The sequence below is a fragment of the Arvicola amphibius genome, chromosome 1 (assembly GCF_903992535.2).
Source record: "Arvicola amphibius chromosome 1, mArvAmp1.2, whole genome shotgun sequence".
In the NCBI taxonomy this organism is placed as follows: Eukaryota; Metazoa; Chordata; class Mammalia; order Rodentia; family Cricetidae; genus Arvicola; species Arvicola amphibius.
In genome coordinates this window covers 14,180,465-14,201,645 of record NC_052047.1, presented here as the reverse complement: position 1 = coordinate 14,201,645, position 21,181 = coordinate 14,180,465, and the positions used below count along the sequence as shown (strand labels likewise).

Below are 21,181 nucleotides of genomic sequence, written 5' to 3'. Positions count from 1 at the left end.
GCCTAAATCTTTTCTCAGCATTCAAACAAACTGCCAACTAAGAAACCATAGAATATTTTAAAGCTTCACTTGTCATTAAAAGAAGTGACTTTATCTGAATGACAAAATCTCTTGGCTCCAGTCCCTAGGAGCCCCATGGAGAGAACACTGCATCAAGAATTTGGTGTCCTGACTAAAGGCTTCATTTTTAGAAAGCCCTTCTTTCTGTAGTCAGTCTTTCCCTTGATACACCGCAAAATCAATTTTCTGTTCTAGGCATTTGAACATTCTCATTCTTCTGTTGCACACATAAAAATAGCAGCTATTCCTCTACCCACCTCTAAGTCTTTCCTATGTACTCTTCCACCTCTGTCATGGAAGAATTGCCACCAGTCTCTACTCCGTCAGTGCATTCTCTCAATCATTTAGCCCTTACATACTCCTTCTATGGGGATCATACTTAACCCATATTATAAAATTAGATCAGTCTATATTCTCTCATTTTTGATAAACAGTTTAACCCAGCATATTATAAAGTCCTTTTAGAAAATAATTTTTTATAAATAAATAGCTCTTATTAATTAATTGATGCCTAATAGTCACAGACATTCTTTAAAATAAGTAGGTGTACTTTCGTAAAATTATAATAACTTTAGAGCTTTTCCCATTATTATATGTTTTATAAACAACAATAGTGCTTTCTGTTGATCCCAAGTATTTTGCCATGTACAGAAGATCCTACTTTGGGGTAAATTGATAATGTTGTTAATGGTGGTTATCAACACTAAAGTCCACAAATAAATGAAATTCTGCTAGGTCACCTCACTCAGCGACCAGGCTCAGATGCCATCTTGGTAAGGAACCGTGTAGTGAAAATAAGTTTTTTAGCAAATCTAAAGACAAATACAAAGAGTTGTGGAAGAAAGTAAAGGGTTCCTACATGTTTGTTACCAAAGAGCCTTCTCACATGCAATCTCTCTCTCTCTCTCTCTCTCTCTCTCTCTCTCTCTCTCTCTCTCTCTCTCTCTCTCTCTCTCTCTCTCTCTCTCTCTCTGTGTGTGTGTGTGTGTGTGTGTGTGTGTTATAGTGTAAAATTTATACCAAACACTTTGTGACATACTATGAGAATGCTTCCTGGACTAACTCACATTCATTTGCTCAGCAAGTATTTACTGAATATTTCCTGTGTAAAAACATGATTCTAGGCACTCAGATATAAGGGTGAAGCAATCTGACAGGACCTCTGTCATGGTTATGGACAAAAACTTGCTTTCTTTCCCCCCAGAAGTAAAAGGTGTGGCAATTTCGTTCTCCTCTGCTCAAAGCACAAAATCTATCACTTTGTTTGGCTTAATGGATGAAGTGATTCTATTACTAGTTTACAAATTATATATATGAATATTTTGAAAGTTATTCAAAAAGAATAATAACACTGTTCTGGCCATTTGTTTCCCAGTTATCCTGGTAAAATATTTCCCTGTATTATTCTATGTTGTCCTCAAAATGACCCTACGTCCCTAAGTGATGATGATGATGATTTTCTTGAGTAGGTCAGAGAATGAGATGTGGAAAAGTTAAGGAATCATCTCACTGTTATAAGACAGTGATGGAGCAACTTAATATGAATGGCTGTCTAAAGAATCTGAAAATTTTCTCCTAAAATTTATGAACTAATATCTTTACCATCTTTCTGATATTTAGAAATGAATTTTGACATTGCATCATTGCCCATTCTTCCAAAATGACAGATCTATTCCATGTTAATTGAGGTGATTATTTCTGTAATTCAAAGAAAAGAGACAATCCCATTTTGACGAGATGACTTCAAATATCAAAATCGCCTTTTAAATACATTCAACTACTACAGAATGACTTTCTGTCTATGTCAATGTCACAAAGTGCTGCGAAGCTCTTAACTGCATGAATCAGGATAAGAACTGGCAGGTAAAAAAGAATCTGTGGAGACATTTAATATTCAGAGCATAGATATGCACTTCATTTTTGCAAATTTATATTATACATTTTCCTTGCAAAATCACTCAAAGTAAAATTCTCTGGGGAATTTTTATCTGTTACCTATTTCATAACTTGCAGATCAGAAACTTGACAGACAAAGGCAAAATGATTTTTTCATTAATTTATACATTCTTATTATAATCAGGAAGCCAGACTAAAAATTACAAGATAGTAAGAAGGTATTGGTCATAATGACTTCTCCTGTGATTTCATATCATAGATTATGCATATCTAGAATGGACTCTTTGGACATACTGTAGGTGTTTCACTGAATGATGAGGGTGACCCATGCAATCGCCTTGGTTCCCTTCCTATCAACTTTTGTAAATGAGGTTTTGAAGGCTGAGAAAATTTAAGGGACTGAAGCCTCAGAGTTAGTAATTCACAGCACCAGGGATTATAGTCAACAGTCTGGCTGAGTCTGCCTCCTAACTCCTCTATTAGCCCAAATCAGAGTAAACTTTTTCACCAATTTCATTAATAAGCAAGTTGATCTCATCTAGAATAGTATAAAAGAATGGCATTCCTCAATTTCCCACACGCACATGTGGGTGTCCCATGGCTGAAAAAAAGACCTGGGGAGGTGTAGGAATCATCAGATGTATTCAGGTTTATTTAATATGTGAATTCATGGTCAGTTTTTCTACTTTAATGTAGTATAATACCCCAGGCTTTTAGCATCCTATCTGTCCCTGTCTGTCACATTCAGCAATAAATGCTTATCTGCTAGCACCTAGGTACTCCTCAGTTTAAAATTCATATTCAATAAAGCCACAAACCTGGACTTGTTGCATGATCCCTGTCTCTCTATTCCTCCTATATAATGGGATTAATAATGACAATCTAGCTCCTGTATTAGGTGAATATGTTTTGTAGAATAAATAAGTCATTGGTCTTTTAGACCAGTGCCTGCCCTGTCTCTACATTACTGCTTGGCTACTACTTTTATGCTGAAGACCAAATGGGACAATAAGTACAGAGTTAATTTTATAAAGATCCCCCAAAGTCTAAAGAGCAACGATGCTGGGGTTCCATACTAAAGATCCAGCAGAGATCTAAGTACACAGCAGCATCCTGTGTCCATCAAGAGCCCAGAGGACAGACCACTAAGAAGATACTCAAGAGAAAGTCAAATCCAAGTCCACAAAATTTCTTTATTCAGTTCCAATGACAATCCTTTGGCCTTTCTCTGTTTTGGATCCATTCCTGCTCTAGACAGCTTGGACCATGAAGCTATCCAAGAAGAAAGGATAAAGGTTTGTGTACTATGTGTTTAAAACTAGGCAATTGGTAGCTTTACCATCTTAATGTGGGATTTAGAATTAGTGGCGATTTCTCCACTACAATCAAGTCCAAAAACAATAGCCTCTGAAGCAAATCTATTCCAATGTCCACAAAGGCTACCAAAAATGTTGTTTTTTTTTCCTATTGAATATCACCTAGAAACTCATGAATATAACAACTTCATACTCACTATCATAAAAAAAAAACCATTGTTTTAATCAAACAAGAGACAAATTACCCGACATCCCAAGAGCATTTTGGATGAACCACAGGAGACTGCCTCAAGACTACTGTCTTTCCCTAGCCCACATCATCATTTCTTTTTCTTTCCTTGGTGTTAGATATAAAACCCAGGGCCTCAAGTATGCTAGACACAGAGGGAGGCATGCTCCAAATCTGTCCTAGATCACAACCTGTAAGACGGGTATAGTGAGTTTGACTCTTCAACACAGAAAAGAAGAAATTATCTTACTTTATGCAAAAGAAGAACGTTTTTGTGGAAGGCTCATTCACCCCTCCAGCACCAAACCCACATAGTAAGAGATGAAGAAACATGTCCTTCAGCATCTCTGAGCTGCTGGCTTTTGTTTGCAACACAAAAATCAAAAGATTTACTTGACCTTGTTACATTTTTAAAATAAATTATTTATTTATTTTACATCCCAACAACAGATTCCCCTGTTTCCTCTTCTCCCAGTTCATTCTTCTATCCCCACTCTGTTCCCACCCTCCAATCCACCTCTACCTCCATTTCTGTTTAGGAAGGGCAGGTCTCCCATGAGTGTCAACTAAACATGGCATACCGAGTTGCAGTAAGACTAAGCACCTCACCATGTATTAAGACTGGGCAAGGCAACTTAGTATGAGGGGTAGGGTCCCAAAAGCCTATAAATGAGTTAGAGACAGTCCCAGTTCCCATTGTCAGGAGTTCCACAAGAGACCAAGCTACACAACTGTAACATATATAAAGAAAGCCTAGGGACTTGTTGCACTTTAATGGGGGCATGCTCACCAACAGCCGTGTGCATTGACCCACTCATTTAACTAATTACTTTGAATTTCTACTTTATGCCAGGCATTCTTCATGCAACCCCCTCATGAGCAAATAAGGCCAAATAATAAGCTTATAATTTTGAAAAGATGACAATGTTCTATTAGTAACCCATTCCTTTCTACAACTCATGTCACACTTTCCAACAAGAAAATTGAATGCAAACACTGGTGCGCTCACTCTGTAATTCATGCCACTAACCCTAAGTCAATAAATAACAATCTACAGATCCTTCAAAAATGTAAAGAATGAATGAAAGCATTTCATGGCCAGTTGACTTGAACAGCTGATAACCAAAGTAGGCAACTACTTAATTGATATGAATTCGATTAAATACCCCATCTCTCTCCAACCATCTAAAAACCTCTCATTATTTCTTTAAATTCTCACCACTAAAGACTCACCTATGCTACTGAGATTTTTTTTTCTTTTTCTTTTTTAAGATACAGTCATTAGCCTTGAAAACATACTCATTGCAGTTGGGTTGCCTTCCTCTTCAGTGAGACTTGTGAGCATTCTGTAACACAAAGGGCAAATCTATCTGTATGAGCAGCATAAAGAACTAGGAAATTAGCTCACTGAGTGATGAGTAAGTCCCTGGACACTTTAAGCAACTCTGCAAGTTAATTGTGTATCAAGTTCTCCATATAAACAACGAACATAGATCATCTTGACAAGAGACTGGGAACTACTTCATCTGGAGAATTTTGTGTTTGTTATATTAGGTGTCTTAAGAAAGGTGTTGGCTTCCTAATTGAATGATGATATTAAGTACTTGACAGATCAGACAACATTTGGTGTATAAACCTTAGAGGCATAAGTCAAAAACCTATTCTCTTCCTTAAAGTCTTTTATGACCTATCTTAGGAACAAGTGCTCTGTGTTGGAAAGTGTCATGCAAATACTTTCAAGCATGCAATTATATAGGCCTTTCTCATAAAATGTCATCAACCTATATCTGTGGAATGCATGACAGATAACAGGATACACTACAGATGTTACCTCATTCCCATCCTCCAAAGTTTTCACTTATGAGAAGCAATACATCATTATCAAAGTGCAATGGTGAAAGCAAACATGTTATCTGTAACCTGACGTTTGCTCATGGATTTAGATGTAATATTATTATCATTAGTTCTATTCATTCATTAGTGCACTGTAAATCCGTAAGTTTTTTATGACTTAGGAGGGACTGTCAACCACAACCATTGTTGGCATAGGATACGTTGTGGGATGTATGTTCACAGTGTCTGCCGTGAAAGCTAGCTTTTGGAATATAAGCCATTGGGAAGTGACCAATGGTCACCTGAACCAGGCTCAGGTTCCCAGGCATTTACACAGTGAGAAAATGCAAACAGGGCTTGGAGTAACAACACTACAGGCAAGAATTCAGGAACTGACTTCTTTGTCATTTAAAGAATCATACAGGACATAAATCTGACTATATCCTGTCACCTACAACTCTAAGAGTTAGGACTAATTCCACTGGGCTCATTTCTCAAACATAATGACAAGGCTGACAAGGCAGTATTCAATATCTCCACCTGAATGGTGCCCTCTCAAGCACTGGAATTAGATTTTTAGCCGTAGCTGAATTTGATAACAATTAAGAGAATACAGACAAGAAATCGAAGCCAAGGCTTCCAGTGACTCTATAAAAATGTTTTTAGGTAGGTAGTTTTCATAAAATAAAACCAACTCGATGTGTATAAAGGATATTAAGTACATATATCAATATGTATAAATACACATATAAATTTATAATATGTGTTAAATTTATTTGTATCATGTAAAACTGTTTTGTGCAATACTTCTTTTTTCTGTCTCCAAATCACTTATTTCTTAATAAAATTTGTAAAGGGAGCATCACCGAGTTTTCATATATACGAGAATGATAATCACCCTATACAGATCAATCTGCCAAGTGCCCCAAGTATCTTTAGATGCATCTATACTTAAAGCACATAGCTATTCCTAGCTGATCATATAATATTTTGTGAAGAATATGATAATAGAAACCTAACACCTCCTCATTTTACAAATGAAGAAAATTATGTCAAGAAATGTAGAACTTACAGGTATCCTAGAGTCACGGAAGAGCAGGGGTGGAACCAGCTCTCCCATCTGCTCAGCGACAGTGCTCAGTGTTCCTTTCCACTGTCATACGGGTCATGTCACATCACATCGCATTGCTCACAGTGTTTGCAAAAGTAAAATAACATATGGTTTAAATTAGGAATGGGACTTCAAGTGTATGTGTGATAGACGTAGGAATGCTTAATGGAAACAGTGATGCCAACAAATTAAATGGCACTCTGCAAGCATGTAGGGGTTCTGGAGACAGAACCCAAGCTCCTAACTCATCAATCATCAAGAAGGTTGTGTATTTAGGTTTCCCTGGCTGTACTGTAACACTGGGTTAGAAGATTTCTTTTTCCATTCTTGTCTTTTGACAGGTTAGGGGTATGAAAGAGACGATGTGACAGTAAAGAAAGAAATATCCATCAGCCCTGAAATATCATTTCTTTCCTGACTCTCCTGGCCCAGCAACATAGCTCATGTTTAACTCATACTCTTGAGACAATCAAGCTATTTAGCCCATCGTCCCTTCTCCTCCCACACTGCACCCTAATTTTATCTCCTCTGATTCATTGTTTACATCCTCCATTCATGAGTTGTAACCGAGTCTGTTTAATTGCCTATTGATTTCTGATCAAATAGTTTAATATGACTTGTCTTTTTGGTTCTTCATAAGGCTATGAAGAAGGTTATGAAGAAGGTTATGAAGGTTACATTTTCTCTTCTTTTTTCCAGTAGAGAATTACCACCAAATTAACATCCCATTGCTAAATGCTTTTGCCTTGCCCACGCTTACCCTGTCTGCCTCTCTTTTTCTCAGATTCTCCCAGTACCCACACATATCTTCCATGCAGCTCGTGTCACCATTCCACATTCACCATGGAGCTCTTCCATCGCTGCTTATCTGAACGTTTCCCCACTTGTTCTGTATCATCAGTGTGGTGTTCCCAACTCAACGTAAGTGTGAGAACCACATCGAAGAATCTTTGAACATTCTTCTGCCCAGTTCTTATACACGTTAGCATTCTGTTCACTCTAGCAAGATGAAGACCTTGACTATGGGACAGTCCAGACAAGAGAGAGGATGAGAGAGAACCTGTTGCATCCAAGTGATACTGATCATTGCATCAGGGCTCCCTCTGGACTTTCATCTCAAGCCTCTTGGTCCACATCACTCCACACTGGGTTACTATGAACGGCTTCTACAGCAGGCTCAGCCAACCCTTCTTCTCTAACCTGGGTCCTACATCCAATCCACATGCCACCAGGTTGACATTCTGGAGACACAGTCAAAAGAAATTTTCACTTATAATCCAACTGTTTTTCCACCCTGAGAGACAATCGCATCCCTTTGGACAGGCAGAAGCCTCTTTTCAGGTTTGGAAGGAGATTTAATAACACGATGACCCATAGAAGACCCCTCCAAATGTCTCAGTCTTCCTTAGACTCCACCTAAGGCTAGCAAATATCACTAGTACCCATGTTTTTCTAGCACCCATGCCCTGCTAGCACCCTCAGGGACCTCAAAGTAGAGGTCTTAAGATGGCTGGACTTTTCACCAGACTATCTTTCTGTCCTCAGAGAGCAGAGAGCAAGGTGCCACCCGAAGCTCCCGCTCTCTTTCCTGAGCTCTGGCTCCCAGGAACCTGTCTTTCCTCTCTTCCCTCCTTCAGAAATCAGAGCCAGGAGTTCTCAACCAGCAGACCTTAACTTTCCAAAAGAAGAGAAATATTTTCTTCTGTGACTTCTTAAAATAGGAGACAACAGGTCCCAAGTGAGGCAGTTTGATATATTTTTTCTTTATTTTAAATTTATCTTTGCTTATTTAGTCGTGAGTGGAAGAATCACAGAACTGTCTCAGAAGAGACCACTCCCCGCTTCAGCTTCTCCCTAACGGAACAATAAAGAAAAAAGACAAAGAGGAAAGGGGTGTGTGTGGAGAGGGGGTAATTCCTCCTAGGCCACTGATAGTTTCAACAGCCGTCCTGGAAAACACACACACGCACACATGCATACACACATGCACATAAAGGCATATTTCTCCCTCACCCTTGTATGAAAGGAGTTCCTTCCTCTGCCTCCTGCTGGTATCCTCAGTGTAGACTCCCTTGCTCCTACCTCACCCACCTACTATACACCTCCAGGATCCCCGCCGAGACCTCCCCCGGGTTCTCCTCCTGGCACACTGAACGGGCAGTGCCACCTGAGCACAAACCAGCAGCTTAGCCCACAGAGTCTCTTCTGCCCTGGGGCCTCACACACACAATCGGGGAAGCCTCCAGCAGGTGCAAGCCAGAGGCGGGATCTTAACTTAGCTGCCTCCCTTTTCTGATCAAGGTTATCAAGACTTGTCTTTCCTCCTGATCTGCAGCTCCCGGAATGGACACTTACCCAGGGCAAGGGCCAGGAGCAGCGGCAGGGAGCTGACGCCGCTGCCCGGGGCGGCCAGGTCCATCAACCGTGCTGTGCGGGGCAGGGCAGCCCCTGGAAGAGCCTCCCTGCTCCTTCTTCGTGCCCTTCCCGGGGCCCCGGCACCGAGAGGGTGCTTGGAAACTAATCCCTGAGCCAGGAGGAAGCGAAACTACACAGCAGGCAGCCTGGCTACAGGGCAGGGAAACACCCGGGGCGGGCAGCCAGCGGGCTCCAGTGTCGCCCAGCCCTGGGAGTCTCCTATTTATCCTGGAGCCTTCGGCACACACCCCCGGAGAGGCGCACCACTTGGTGCTGGTAGCCTGCACGCTGCTCCCACCCTGCTGCCCCACACCCCATACCCACACCCAAGGACATACTCAGATGGCCATGGGGCCAGCTCACCCACTCCCCCTGCTGGGTCTCACCTGATTCTTTCTTTCTCTCACCCCTGGGGAAGTAAGCAAGGTAAAGTGAACCCAGAAGAGTGACAGAAAATGACCCGCTGCCAGCCCGTGCCTCAACTCCTTCACTGAACCCTCTGAGGGAAAAATCAGAGCCAAACACTTGTGAAACTCTCCATCTGGCTACGAGACCTGAGCCAAGTTCCCTGAAGAAACTCAGGCATTTTGACAGTTGACACAGGCAGGCGATTTCTCCAGATCCATAGCTGTCTTAAAGGAGGCAGGTCAGTTTTCAGTGTCTTCTATCAATTTATTAACTTTTATGAATTTCTTAACGAGCTCTTCGGTAAGATTTTAGCTCACCAGAATCTCCTTTCGAAGCTGCGGTGGGGCACATCTGTGATCCCAGCCTTTAGGGCTGAAGTAGGAGGAATAGCAAGTTGTCAGGATCAGCCTGGCTCACATAGCATTATTTTAGCTCCGAAGCTAACTTAACGAATCCACTAAGTACACAGATAAATGAAAGAACTTGATTCATGGTTTATTTATAATATTTTATTATATTTCATTTATTTACCCTCTTAATTCTAGTTGGATCTTTCCAAATAGACTTTTTTCTTGTCTTGCCAAGCCCTTGTTCCTACTTCAACATGCCTGGTTATGGGAAGTTGTTATGCACAAAGCTGTTTTCTGGAGCCCAAAAACATGCTCAATAGCCTTCAAAGAGGGAAAAAAGCTTCCAGTTTTACCTTCTATTATAAACCTATTTGTCTCTGAAATGGCCAAAGGGTTTTGGTCTTGTGTACTGACTTATTGATCTTGTAAAAGCAATACATAGAAGCTTCCCATGTTCAAAACTTGTATTTCTGATATTTCTGACATACAACAAATACCTTTTACGTATGAAATGTAAGTCAAGCATCTGCCCCCCCTTTCCCATCCCATTTTGTTGCTAAACCAATCCTAATTATTTTAGCCTTAGGCAACTAATGTATCTCGAAGAATGAAAATTGGTCCTTTGGTTTTTAAATCCATCCATTCCAGTTTGCCCCTTAGAGCCCTGGGAAAGAGGGCTTACTGAGACAGAGGGTGGGGTCTAGAACATCTCAGGACCGGGGGATAGAAGGGATGCAGATGGAGGAAACCAGTGGGCTCTAGAATCACTGCCATTGGCTCAGCACTTCTCTGTCCTTTTTCTTTTTTTTCTCTCATTTTTTTATTAAAAATTTCCATCTCCTCCCCTCCTCCTCCTCCTTCCCTCCCCTCCCTTCCACCCATACCCCCACTCCCTCCCTCTCCAAACCAAAGAGCCATCAGGGTTCCCTTGACTATGTTAAGTTCAAGGTCCTCCCAACTCCCCCTAAGTCCAGGAAGGTGAGCAACCAAACTGACAAGGCTCACAGTGAGCCCGTCCATGCTGTAGAGTTCAAGCTCATCGCCATTGTCCTTGGTTTCTCAGTCCTCCTCCACCGTCAGCCACATTCAGAGAGTCCGGTTTGGTCCCCTCTTCCATCAGTCCCATTCCAACTGGACTTGGTGGTCTCCCGTTAGATCTGTCCCACCGTCTCAATGGGTGAACGCACCCCTCATGGTCCTGACTTCCTTGCTCATGATCTCCCTCCTTTTGCTCCTCATCAGGACCTGGGAGCTCAGTCCGGTGCTCCTATGTGGGGCTCTGTCATTTTCTCCATCCAACGCCAGGTGAAGGTTCTATGGTGATATGCAAGATATTCATGAGTATGGCAATAGGATCTGGACATTTCTGGCACCCTCTCCTCAGCTGCCCAAGGAACTAGCTGGGGGCATCTTCCTGAACACCTGGGAACCCCTCTAGAGTCAAGTCTCTGCCAACCCTAGAATGGCTCCCTTAATTAAGATATATAAATTCCTTGTTCCCATATCCACCCTTCCTATATCCCAACCATCCTATTCCCCCAAGCTCTTCCCATCCTCCACTTCACATTTTTCTGTTCCCATCCCCCCATCCTCCCATCCCCCCCACCCCACCCCACCTGTCAGATTGGCTAAAATCAAAAACACCAATGATAGCCTTTGCTGGAGAGGTTGTGGAGTAAGGGGTACACTCATCCATTGCTGGTGGGAATGCAAATTTGTGCAACCGCTTTGGAAAGCAGTGTGGAGGTTTCTCAGGAAATTTGGGATCAACCTACCCCAGTACCCAGCAATCCCACTGTTGGGAATTTACCCAAGAGATGCCCAATCATATTACAAAAGCAATTGTTCAACTATGTTTATAGCAGCATTATTTGTAATAGCCAGAACCTGGAAACAACCTAGATGCCCTTCAGTGGAAGAATGGATGAAGAAAGTGTGGAATATATACATATTAGAGTACTACTCGGCGGTAAAAAACAATGACATCTTGAATTTTGCATGCAAATAGATGGAAATAGAAAACACCATCCTGAGTGAGGTAACCCAGGCCCAAAAAGATGAACATGGGATGTACTCACTCATAATTGGTTTCTAGCCATAAATAAAGGACATCGAGCCTATAATTCGTAAAAAATCCTAGAGAAGTTAATAAGAAGGTGAATCCAAAGAAAAACATATAGTTATCCTCTTGGATATTGGAAGTAGACAAGATTGCCGGACAAAAAAATGTCCTTTTTCTTTCTGGCATCTTCTCCCTCTCTTATACCAAGGCACTCCCTGAGATGGCACCATAGTCAACACCTGTCCTCTTACCTCCTACAGACTGCTACAGTCCTCTTGTCCTATCCAGTATCTGTAAATGTGAATTATAAAAAGAAAGAAGAAAGGAAGGGAGGGAAGGAGAAAGGAAGGAAGGAAGGAAGGAAGGAAGGAAGGAAGGAAGGAAGGAAGAAAGGAAGGAAGGACACCTAAGCAAAGTGCACCATATGTTTACTGAGAATTATAAAGGGCCAGGACATGATATATATATTTAGCAATCCTGACATTCAAATGGTAAATTAACTTTTTCAGGTCACTAGAGGATGAAATAGTCTAATTTAATAAACTAACTAGTCCAGATAAATTAGTATCTTTTTATGAAAGCTTTATTTACTGACAGAAATAAAATAAGTGCTCCCAAGAATATGTCCTCTAGATTTCCAGGCATCAGAGAGGCAGTCTCTTCAAGGTCAAGAGAATCTCTCTTCCTCCTCTACTCTCTTTCTTCTCCTTCTTCTTCCCTCCCCTCTCTCATTCTCTTCTTCCCTTTCTCCTTCTTCTTTATCTCCCCACTTCCCAAAACTCTGCTTATTTAAGGAGGAATTTAAATCTGAAATCCAAACTTTAATTTTGGGCAGCTAGAGGTTTAGCTTTGATCTTCTTGTGTTCTTATTCTTGTTACTAAGGTTGTGTCTCAAGGTCTTCGGAGAGTATGCTGGGCTATAACCAAAGGGGAATAACTCACTGTGGCACAGGAGTCACAAAACAGAACTTACGTCCACTGAGCTAGACATTATTAGAATGAGGTCATCCTTGTGCCAGGATTAGTCAAGCATAACCAGCACTCCCAAATCTGGTATGAGGCTCAAGAAGATTCTTGTGAAGGGCCTATAAGCATCAGCCTTGTCTACTTCCCACACAGAGGAGCCTCCATCAGGAACATTCCTCCCCCTCCTCTGGACAAGACAAAGTGAGCCACAACACATAAACAGACACACATGATGATGCAAGGAAGATTCCAGAACGCTTTTATTCTGGGTCAAGATAGTTTCAAAATTTTGGCTGTAGACTATAGATTTAGTAGTTTGGGGAGGTTTTGGAGTGACTATCAGTATAGCTTAATTCAACAAGAGTAGCAAATGAACATTTTTATAATACATTACTTTGATATAATGATGAAACAATTTTTTATAAAATATTGAGTTACTGTCTAATAAAACGCTGATTAAATGTCATTGCTCAGATTTTCTATTTACTTGGTTGTGTTTTACAGTCAAATTATTCTGTGGAGGACAGCCATTTTGCTTTGCCTGTCTTGCCCATTTTTAGGTTTGGGAAACTTTTCTGTTCAGTGTCTTGGGTAATCTACCTTTTTATAAAATGCTTATTTGGCTCACTATCTTTTCTAAAGAACAGACTTGAGATTTGAGCAGATCTCAACATATTCACCCATGGAATGTTAATTCTGATCATTTGGGTTCACTGTTATCTTTTCCTTTAGTCAAAGGATTCATGCTATAAAAATAAAAATCATCTGTTTAAAAAGGAAAGGGCAAATAAGCAGGTACCTGAGGAGCATGACTTTCAGTTTCCTCTGTGACAAGGCCCTAGCATCCCTCACTAATATGCTTGCTACCATGGTTTGTTTTCATGTCTTCCCTCGGGGGCCAGGCTCCCGTCAGTGCAGACACTCCTGGGGTGTGATAATAGGGGTGGGATACTATGAGACACTGGTTTAGGACTCTGTTCACCCAGAGCTGGATCACCAAATGGATGAATCACAAAACCTTCACTCCTCCAAGCCTCAGTTTCCCCAGCTACAGACTGTAAAAGTAACTGCTATAGTGTTTATGGCACACAATGATAGATACCTCTAAGGCCAAAATCTGGTGCATTAGAAATTAGCCAATGAGTTACAACTGTTAAGCTATTAAACTTTAGAAGAGCCATAGAGAAAGCTAAGGGGAATGGTTTTCTTACTAATAGCTGAGCTGGAGTGAAAGAAATAGCAGAGTAACGGCTATGCTGAGATAGTTCCCCAAGTTGAGATTCTTTGGATCTGGGGTACCATTATGCCTCCTCATACTCCCTTGGTTCTCTGGGCCTCTTCTCCATACCTTCCCATCCGTCCATCCATCCTCCTTCAGTTCTCCTTATTAGGAAATGTAGCCCATGACCTAGCATACAATATTTTACTAAGCAGTGTCTTAGTTACCTTTCTATTACCATAAGTGAATACCATAGACTTGATAACATATGAAGAATGGAATTTTATTTATTTATTTCATAGTTCTGATAACTATGGTATCCAAGAGTATAACAGCAGTACATGATGAAGGCCTTCTTCATAAGATGTTAGGAAGCATCAAGTGGCAAGACAGAGAATTACTGCTTGGACCTCATTTTCTATATACAAAGCCACAGATATTATTGTGGCCTCATGGAACCTTAATCACTACTCAAGAGCCCCACCTTAACTTATAATTAACATAACTAACTTTTTAAAACATGAACTTCTGTTTAAAAACATTCAAATCACAGAATTATTCCCCTGGCCCTGCAATGAAAGAAATAAGTCTATTCAACCTCAGAAGTCTCAAATTCTTAATTCATTCCAACACTAGTTGAAAAGTCTAAAATCTAGAGTCTCATTTGACTTAGATGTGAGATTCAAGGCTCGATTAACCCTGGGTCAGATCGCGCCAGCTCTGAGCCCATGAAATCAAGAGAAGTAATGTCCTTCAAAATACAGCAGTGAGACAGCCTCACTCCAAAATGAGGAAAAGGGAGCAATAAGGCCCAGGAGCTCCAAAACCCAGCAGAGAAAACAACATTGTCTCAAAGATCAGTCTCATTTGACTCCATGCCCCACACATATATCTCTGTGGCCTTCTTGGGTTTACCCCATGCTTCAGCTCACTTAAGATGGAGCTTGCTGTCTGAAACTTCTCCAAAACTATCATTGTATCTCTGTAATCCTCGATTCTCAGAGACAGCTCCATGTTCCAGGAGGCACTTGCCCCTAGAGAAGGTTTCCTGCAGAGGCTCAACCTTATATCAAGGTTGTGCCTGAGGCTCTCGGCATCTGGGACTCTGGCCAACTGAGCCATCATGATATCTTTTGAAATATATGTAGAGGAAGGCCAAGCCTCACCCTCTTGTAATCATCAGGCCTGCAGAATACCACACCATCTACGTGGGACTCCCTTCCAGAGTAGGGGATGGAATTTCACTTCAGGTCATTTGACCAACATCTAGAGCAGAAATGACAGAAGCATTGGAGTAGCAAAGATCTAAGGCTTTTATGTGAATGGGTTCATGTAGAGTGCTCTGGGCTGGAGCCTTGAAGATATTCTCTCCCCTCCCCAGTCTGTGGTGATAAGGACACACTTGACGGTCTCTGAAATTTAAACAGAGACTAGACTTTTATTCCAGCTGCTCAGACTCAATAATCACAAGAAACTATATTAATTACACCACATTTTGGTCAATGACTCAGGCGTATTCTTAGCTCTTACATCTTAAATTAACACCATTTCTCATTAGTCTGTTGTATAAAACCACAAGGCTGTGGCTTACTGGTAAGGTTCTGGTGCCCTTCTCATTGAGCAGCTGCATGGCATACTCTCTGACTCCACCTACTCTTTCTTCTGTATCTCTGTTGGATTTCCCACCTGGGTGTACTCTGCTAAGCCATTGGCTGAAAACAGCTTTAATTCATCAACCAATAAAAGCAACACCATAACAGAAGGACATTCACATCACTGAAATGCTTAACAAGTCTTCTAATATTCTTGATCCCTTCTATCCATACTAATCTCCAAAAACAAGAGGTCACCCAGAGTCACCCTTGGCTTTCATTCCTCACAGTGTTTCTTTATTTCTGGCCACATAGCCAGGCTAAGGATTTTCCAAATCTTTTTGTTCTCTTTCCTTTTTTTTTTTTTTACAATAAATTCATCTTTTTTTTTCTCATGGTTTATTTTTTTTATATTTAAAAATTTCCATCTCCTTCCCTCCTCCTCCCCCCTCCCTCCCCTCCTTCTCCCCCTTCTCTCCCCTCCTTCTCCCCCTTCCCTCCCCTCCCCTCCACCCATACCTCCCCTCCCTCCCTCTCAAGGCCAAGGAGCCATCAGGGTTCCCCACTCTATGCTAAGACCAAGGTCCTCCCAACTCCCCCCAGGTCCAGGAAGGTGATCGACCAAGCTGAGAAGGCTCCCACAGAGCCCGTCCATGAAGAACAATCAGAGCCCAGAGCCATTGTCCTTTGCTTCTCAGTCAGCCCCCGCTGTTGGCCACACTCAGAGAGACGGGTTTGGTCGCATGATCGATCAGTCCCATTCCAACTGGAGTTGGTGATCTCCCATTAGTTCTGTCCCACCGTCTCCATGAGTGAACGCACCCCTCTCATTCCTGACTTTCTCCCTCATGTTCTCGGCTCCTTCTGCTCCCTCATCGGGACCTTGGGAGCTCAGTCCTGGATGAAGAAACTGTGGAATATATACATGCTAGAATACTACTCAGCGGTAAAAACAATGACATCTTGAATTTTGCAGGCAAATGGATGGAAATAGAAAAACACTATTCTGAGTGAGGTAACCCAGACCCATAAAGATGAACATGGGATGTACTCCACTCATATTCGGTTTCTAGCCATGATTAAAGGACATCGAGCCTATAAGTTTGGATCCTTGAGAAGATAATAAGAAGGTGAACTCCCAAAAAGATATAGTAATCTCCTGGTATTGGAAGTAGACACGATCGCCAGGCAAAATTGGGAACTTGAGGGTTGGGCAAGACTGGGCCAAGGGAAGATGGGGAGAGAAAAGTGTGAAGGGGAGAGCGGGGGGAGCTCGGAGGAATGGGGTGCTTGGGATATAGGAAGGGTGGATATGAGAGCAGGGAAGCATATATCTTAATAAATTCATCTTTAAGTTATCTCTTTGCCCTCTCATTTTTCCTTTAAGGCATTAAAAGCAACTATACCATAGCCTGAGTGCTTTGCTGCTCAGAATTCCCCCTGTACCAGATATTCTATCTATTGCTCTAAAGCCCTTCATTGCACAATGTCCAAGGGCTCAGACACAGTACAGTCACATTCTTTGAAACTTTATAACAAAGTGGACTTTAATCTAATACTTTGTATTCAGTTTCCATTTGAGATCTCATCAGAACCTTCTTTGTTATCTGTATTGCTATCCTCTGAGAAGGTCCAAGTTCTTCATAAAGTCTAAAGAGTCTCATCATAACCCTCTTCTGTCCACAACTCCTCCAATATCTATCCACGGCCCAGTTTCAAAGTCAATGAGAGACAGCAATATGAACAGAATTCTAAAGCCCCCAAAGCTTTATATGAGCATCCCCCATCTTCCCACAGCTTCTTGGAGGGGGAAAATAAATGAAAGGAAAGAGAAGGAGAAAGTGGAAGAGATAGAGAGTTTTGAATTTTTAACAACTTTGCAAAAGATATTTCTTGGGAGAAGAGTGGAATTTTAAAAATTAAAGGAATGGAAAGAAATGTGCTCTTTAAATTTGCAGTATGGTCATGTCTTAGTCTTCACTTGTTTCCAGGTGAAGCCATCAATATTCTAAATCTGATGTCTGATCTCAATTGTCAACCTGACACTATCTAGAATCCCTAAGGATATCCCTAAGAAGATCTCTAGATCCTAGATTCTAGAACCCTAGGCATGCGAGTGAGGGATTATGTTGATTAGGCTAATTGGGGTGAGGTGGTCTACCCATGTATGGCACCATTCCCTGGCTGGGGTCTTTGGCTGTATAAAAGAGGAGCACACACATGTCCACCCACCCTCTGCTTCTGCACTGTAGATGTGATGTGACCAGCTTCCTCAGTTACCTGCTGGCTTGACTCTCCTGCCATGGTGAACTGCACTCTGAGTTGTGAGCCAAAATAACCCTGTCTCCCTTCAGTTGCTGTTGCTAGTATTGTATCTCAGCAACAGAGGAAACCAAGACATCTACTTCAGCTTCGGTGAAATTATGATTCTCCCCAAGAATTTGTTTCTGACTTAGTCTAACTATTTTTAGCCTTTAAGCTTTTCCCTCAGAAGATAACGTGTTCCTTCAGTGATATCTTTAGGCTGATTTATTATTTTTATGGAATGTTGATTTAGTCTGGATCTATTTATCTACCATCTGTCTATAGATACAATGTCATAGCTACTAAAACTGATGCACAATATTCATAAATTAGTTTGACATGCTATTCCTGGGATGACTGGCAGGGTTCAAATCTCAGTACCTCCATGGCAGGTCACAATTGTGTATAACTTCATTTCCAGGGAATCTGGCATCTTCTTCTGGACTCCATGGCACCCTACATACATGTGGTATACATACACAGTGCAAGCAAAAACACAGACATGAAATAAAAATCAATAAATCTTTTTATTTATTGATGTGATGCCTATAGAAACTTCTTATATTTCATCTCTATCTCTAAAGCATATTAAAAGTTCCTACTGATGTTTCCACTAATAACTATAAACAACTTTTAATAACCTCATTCTTGGGATTAGCACATAATGATTAGTTACATAAAGCTATTGTTAAATAGCTTGTAATCTGCAATGCAAAGGAAGTACAAACTAAAAAAAAAAACAAGAAGTACGAACTAAATGAAATGAGGCCACAGTTATCTTACGTATCAATCATCAATCTGATTGGATTGAGAATCAATTAAGAGGCCTTCTTGGTTGTCTGAAAAGGTATTTCCAGGAAGGACTGAGTAAAGGGGCAGAGTCACTGAAAAAGCCTGCCCATCAGTGGGTAGCACCTGCCAGCTGTGGCCCAGAGTTAAAGATGCCCAAAGAAAGCCTGTGCTTCCTGCTTCCCCCTCTTTGCTGTTTGCTGGTAGCCATTGCCGTCAGAGCCCATCTTCAGTCTAACAGTGTGGACTACCAACTGCTTCAGGATTTTCCCCCAGGCCTTCTTGCCAGAATGGGATTGCTGAGACATTCAGCCTCCTGGACAGAGAACTACCAGGTTCTTGGTGACTTCAATGTGCAACAGCTGTTGTTGGATTATCCAGTGTTGTAGTGAGGAGCTGAGGGCTGCGTTCCTGCCACCCTGCTCCTGATCGCCGGCTAGCTTATGCCCCGAAATAACAACACACAAATTGTATTCTTTTAAACACTGCCTGGCCCATTAATTTCAGACTCTTATTCACATCTTGCTTTAACCCATTTCTAATAATCTGTGTAGCACCACAAAGTGGTGCCTTACCAGGAAGTTTCTAGCGTACATCCATCTTGGGCTGGAGCTTCATTGCGTCTGGCCTCTCTCTCAGGAGAGGCACGGCGGTCTGACTAACTTAGGAGAGGCGTGGCATCTGACTGATCCTTCTACCTCACTTCCTCTTCCTGTTCTGTCTACTCCACCCACCTAAGGGGCGGTCTATCAAATGGGCCAGGCAGTTTCTTTATTAGCCAATGAAATCAACTCAAACAGAAGACTCTCCCACATCATTTCCCCTTTTTCTGTTTAAACAATAAAAAGAAAGGCTTTAACTTTAACATAGTAAAATTACATATAACAAAATAGTTATCAAGTAAGAATTAGTACAATACTTATATCCATTTTATCTTTTATTCATAACAAGGAAACTTTAACTATCTATCCATTCTTCAACTCCATCAAAGACTCCAGAAGGATATATATTACCTAAGTAAATAAGAAGTAAGCAACTTACAAAAATTCTAGAAATGAAAGAGACATCTCGCTGCCTGGACAGTCACCCAAAGTTTCCTCTGTACCGTTGGGGCATCCATCTTCGGCCTTCAGGCCCATAGTTTCCAGCAGACATTTCCATGAAGCAGGAAATTTCAAAGTCAGTTCAGTCAGTATCTGCTGTGTCCTGCAGAATGTCTCGCAGGACTCTTTCATGAATCAGGAATCCCAAAGAATCATCTCACCTTTAGGCAAGTTCAGCAGTCCTCTCTCTGTGGGTTCTTTGTGTCCAGTTTCAGCAACGTCCAGGCAAGAGCAGTTCTTGCCCAAATGGCTGTCAAACTCCATAAGGATCCTCTTCGATGGCCCATTTTCCTCTTGAAGTAGCTAGTGCTGCCAGGAGCAGATATGTCTCATTGTCATGAAAAGCGTAAGGTTATTAAAAAACATTTAGTGGAATATTCTGTAGTCTTTGAAAGATATTAGGACTGCCTATCTAACTAAAAATATATCTCTATATATCTAGAAAATCTAACATGACTACAAGTTTGACTATTACTGATGACTATCCATTAACAACCTATATACATTACATTTTTAAATGAACTACAAAATCATAATACCTTAATCAAGATCAGAAATACATATACATATAACAAAATTGACCTTAAATTTTAAATCACTAAAGGCAAAAATCCATATCAATTGCAAATTACTCATCTCCATATCATATCCCCCTTTAAATGTAAAAGAACACTTATAAACAATATTTTGGGAACATGGGCGCAGTTATTTCTCTCCCCAAACTGCTCCTGCTGAATGGGGACGCTGTTAATTCAATTTCTTTCATGAGGTATACCTGTGTGCCAGGTTCATCTCAGTCATCAGTTGGGTGAGGTATGTGAAGTAATTTTCTGAAGTGGTCACAGCAAACCTTTCAGGAAGGTCCGTGGTCTATCATTACCCATATTGGGATAGAATGCCAATCCACTACGGTTCTTCAACTTTTCTGTAAAAACCAAGGAAGATCCTTCTTCCAACAGCTATTCAATTCTCTTAGATCCTAAATCTGAAGGTCAACGGTTAATTTTCAAAATATCTCTATGTTGTATTTAGTTTCCAGCAGCATTTACAACCCAAATATCTTTTAGCAGCTATTGCTTTCTTCCTCAGCATTCAAACAATTCAAAGAGAGTCATAATAGCTATTACATGTAATCAAGATTTCTCTGTGTATTTTCACATTCTTATACGACTTTATTTTAACCTCTATTTCTTTTATTTTTACTTTTAGTTCTTTGAGACAGGTTCTCTGTATATCTTTGTCCTGGAATAACTTTTTGGACCAGGCTGTCATTGAACTCACAGAGATCCACTGTCTCTGCTTCCCAAGTGCTGGGATTAAAGGTGTGTGCTACAACACCTTGAACTCACAGAGATCTTTCTGTATCTGCCTCCTAAGCATTCGGATTAAAGGTGTGTCCTGACACACCTTGAAGTCACAGAGGTCAATCTACCTCTGCCTCCCAAGTGTTGGGATTAAAGGTGTGTACCACCACAACAAACTACTTCCTTTTTCTTTCTTTCTCTTTTTTAAACTGTAAGAACTTTAA

The 21,181-nt window shown here is 41.1% G+C and overlaps 1 protein-coding gene across 1 annotated transcript in view; it reads right to left on the bottom strand.

Moving 5' to 3' along the window:
• The window catches only part of Btc (betacellulin), a 46,379-nt gene extending 37,454 nt beyond the window's left edge, over positions 1 to 8,925 (bottom strand). The window contains exon 1 of the mRNA XM_038312353.1: positions 8,801 to 8,925. Within this exon, the coding sequence (XP_038168281.1) occupies positions 8,801 to 8,864 (64 nt within the window). The 5' untranslated portion in view covers positions 8,865 to 8,925. The remainder of the gene's footprint in view (positions 1 to 8,800) is intronic.
• Between the last annotated feature and the right edge of the window lie 12,256 nt (positions 8,926 to 21,181).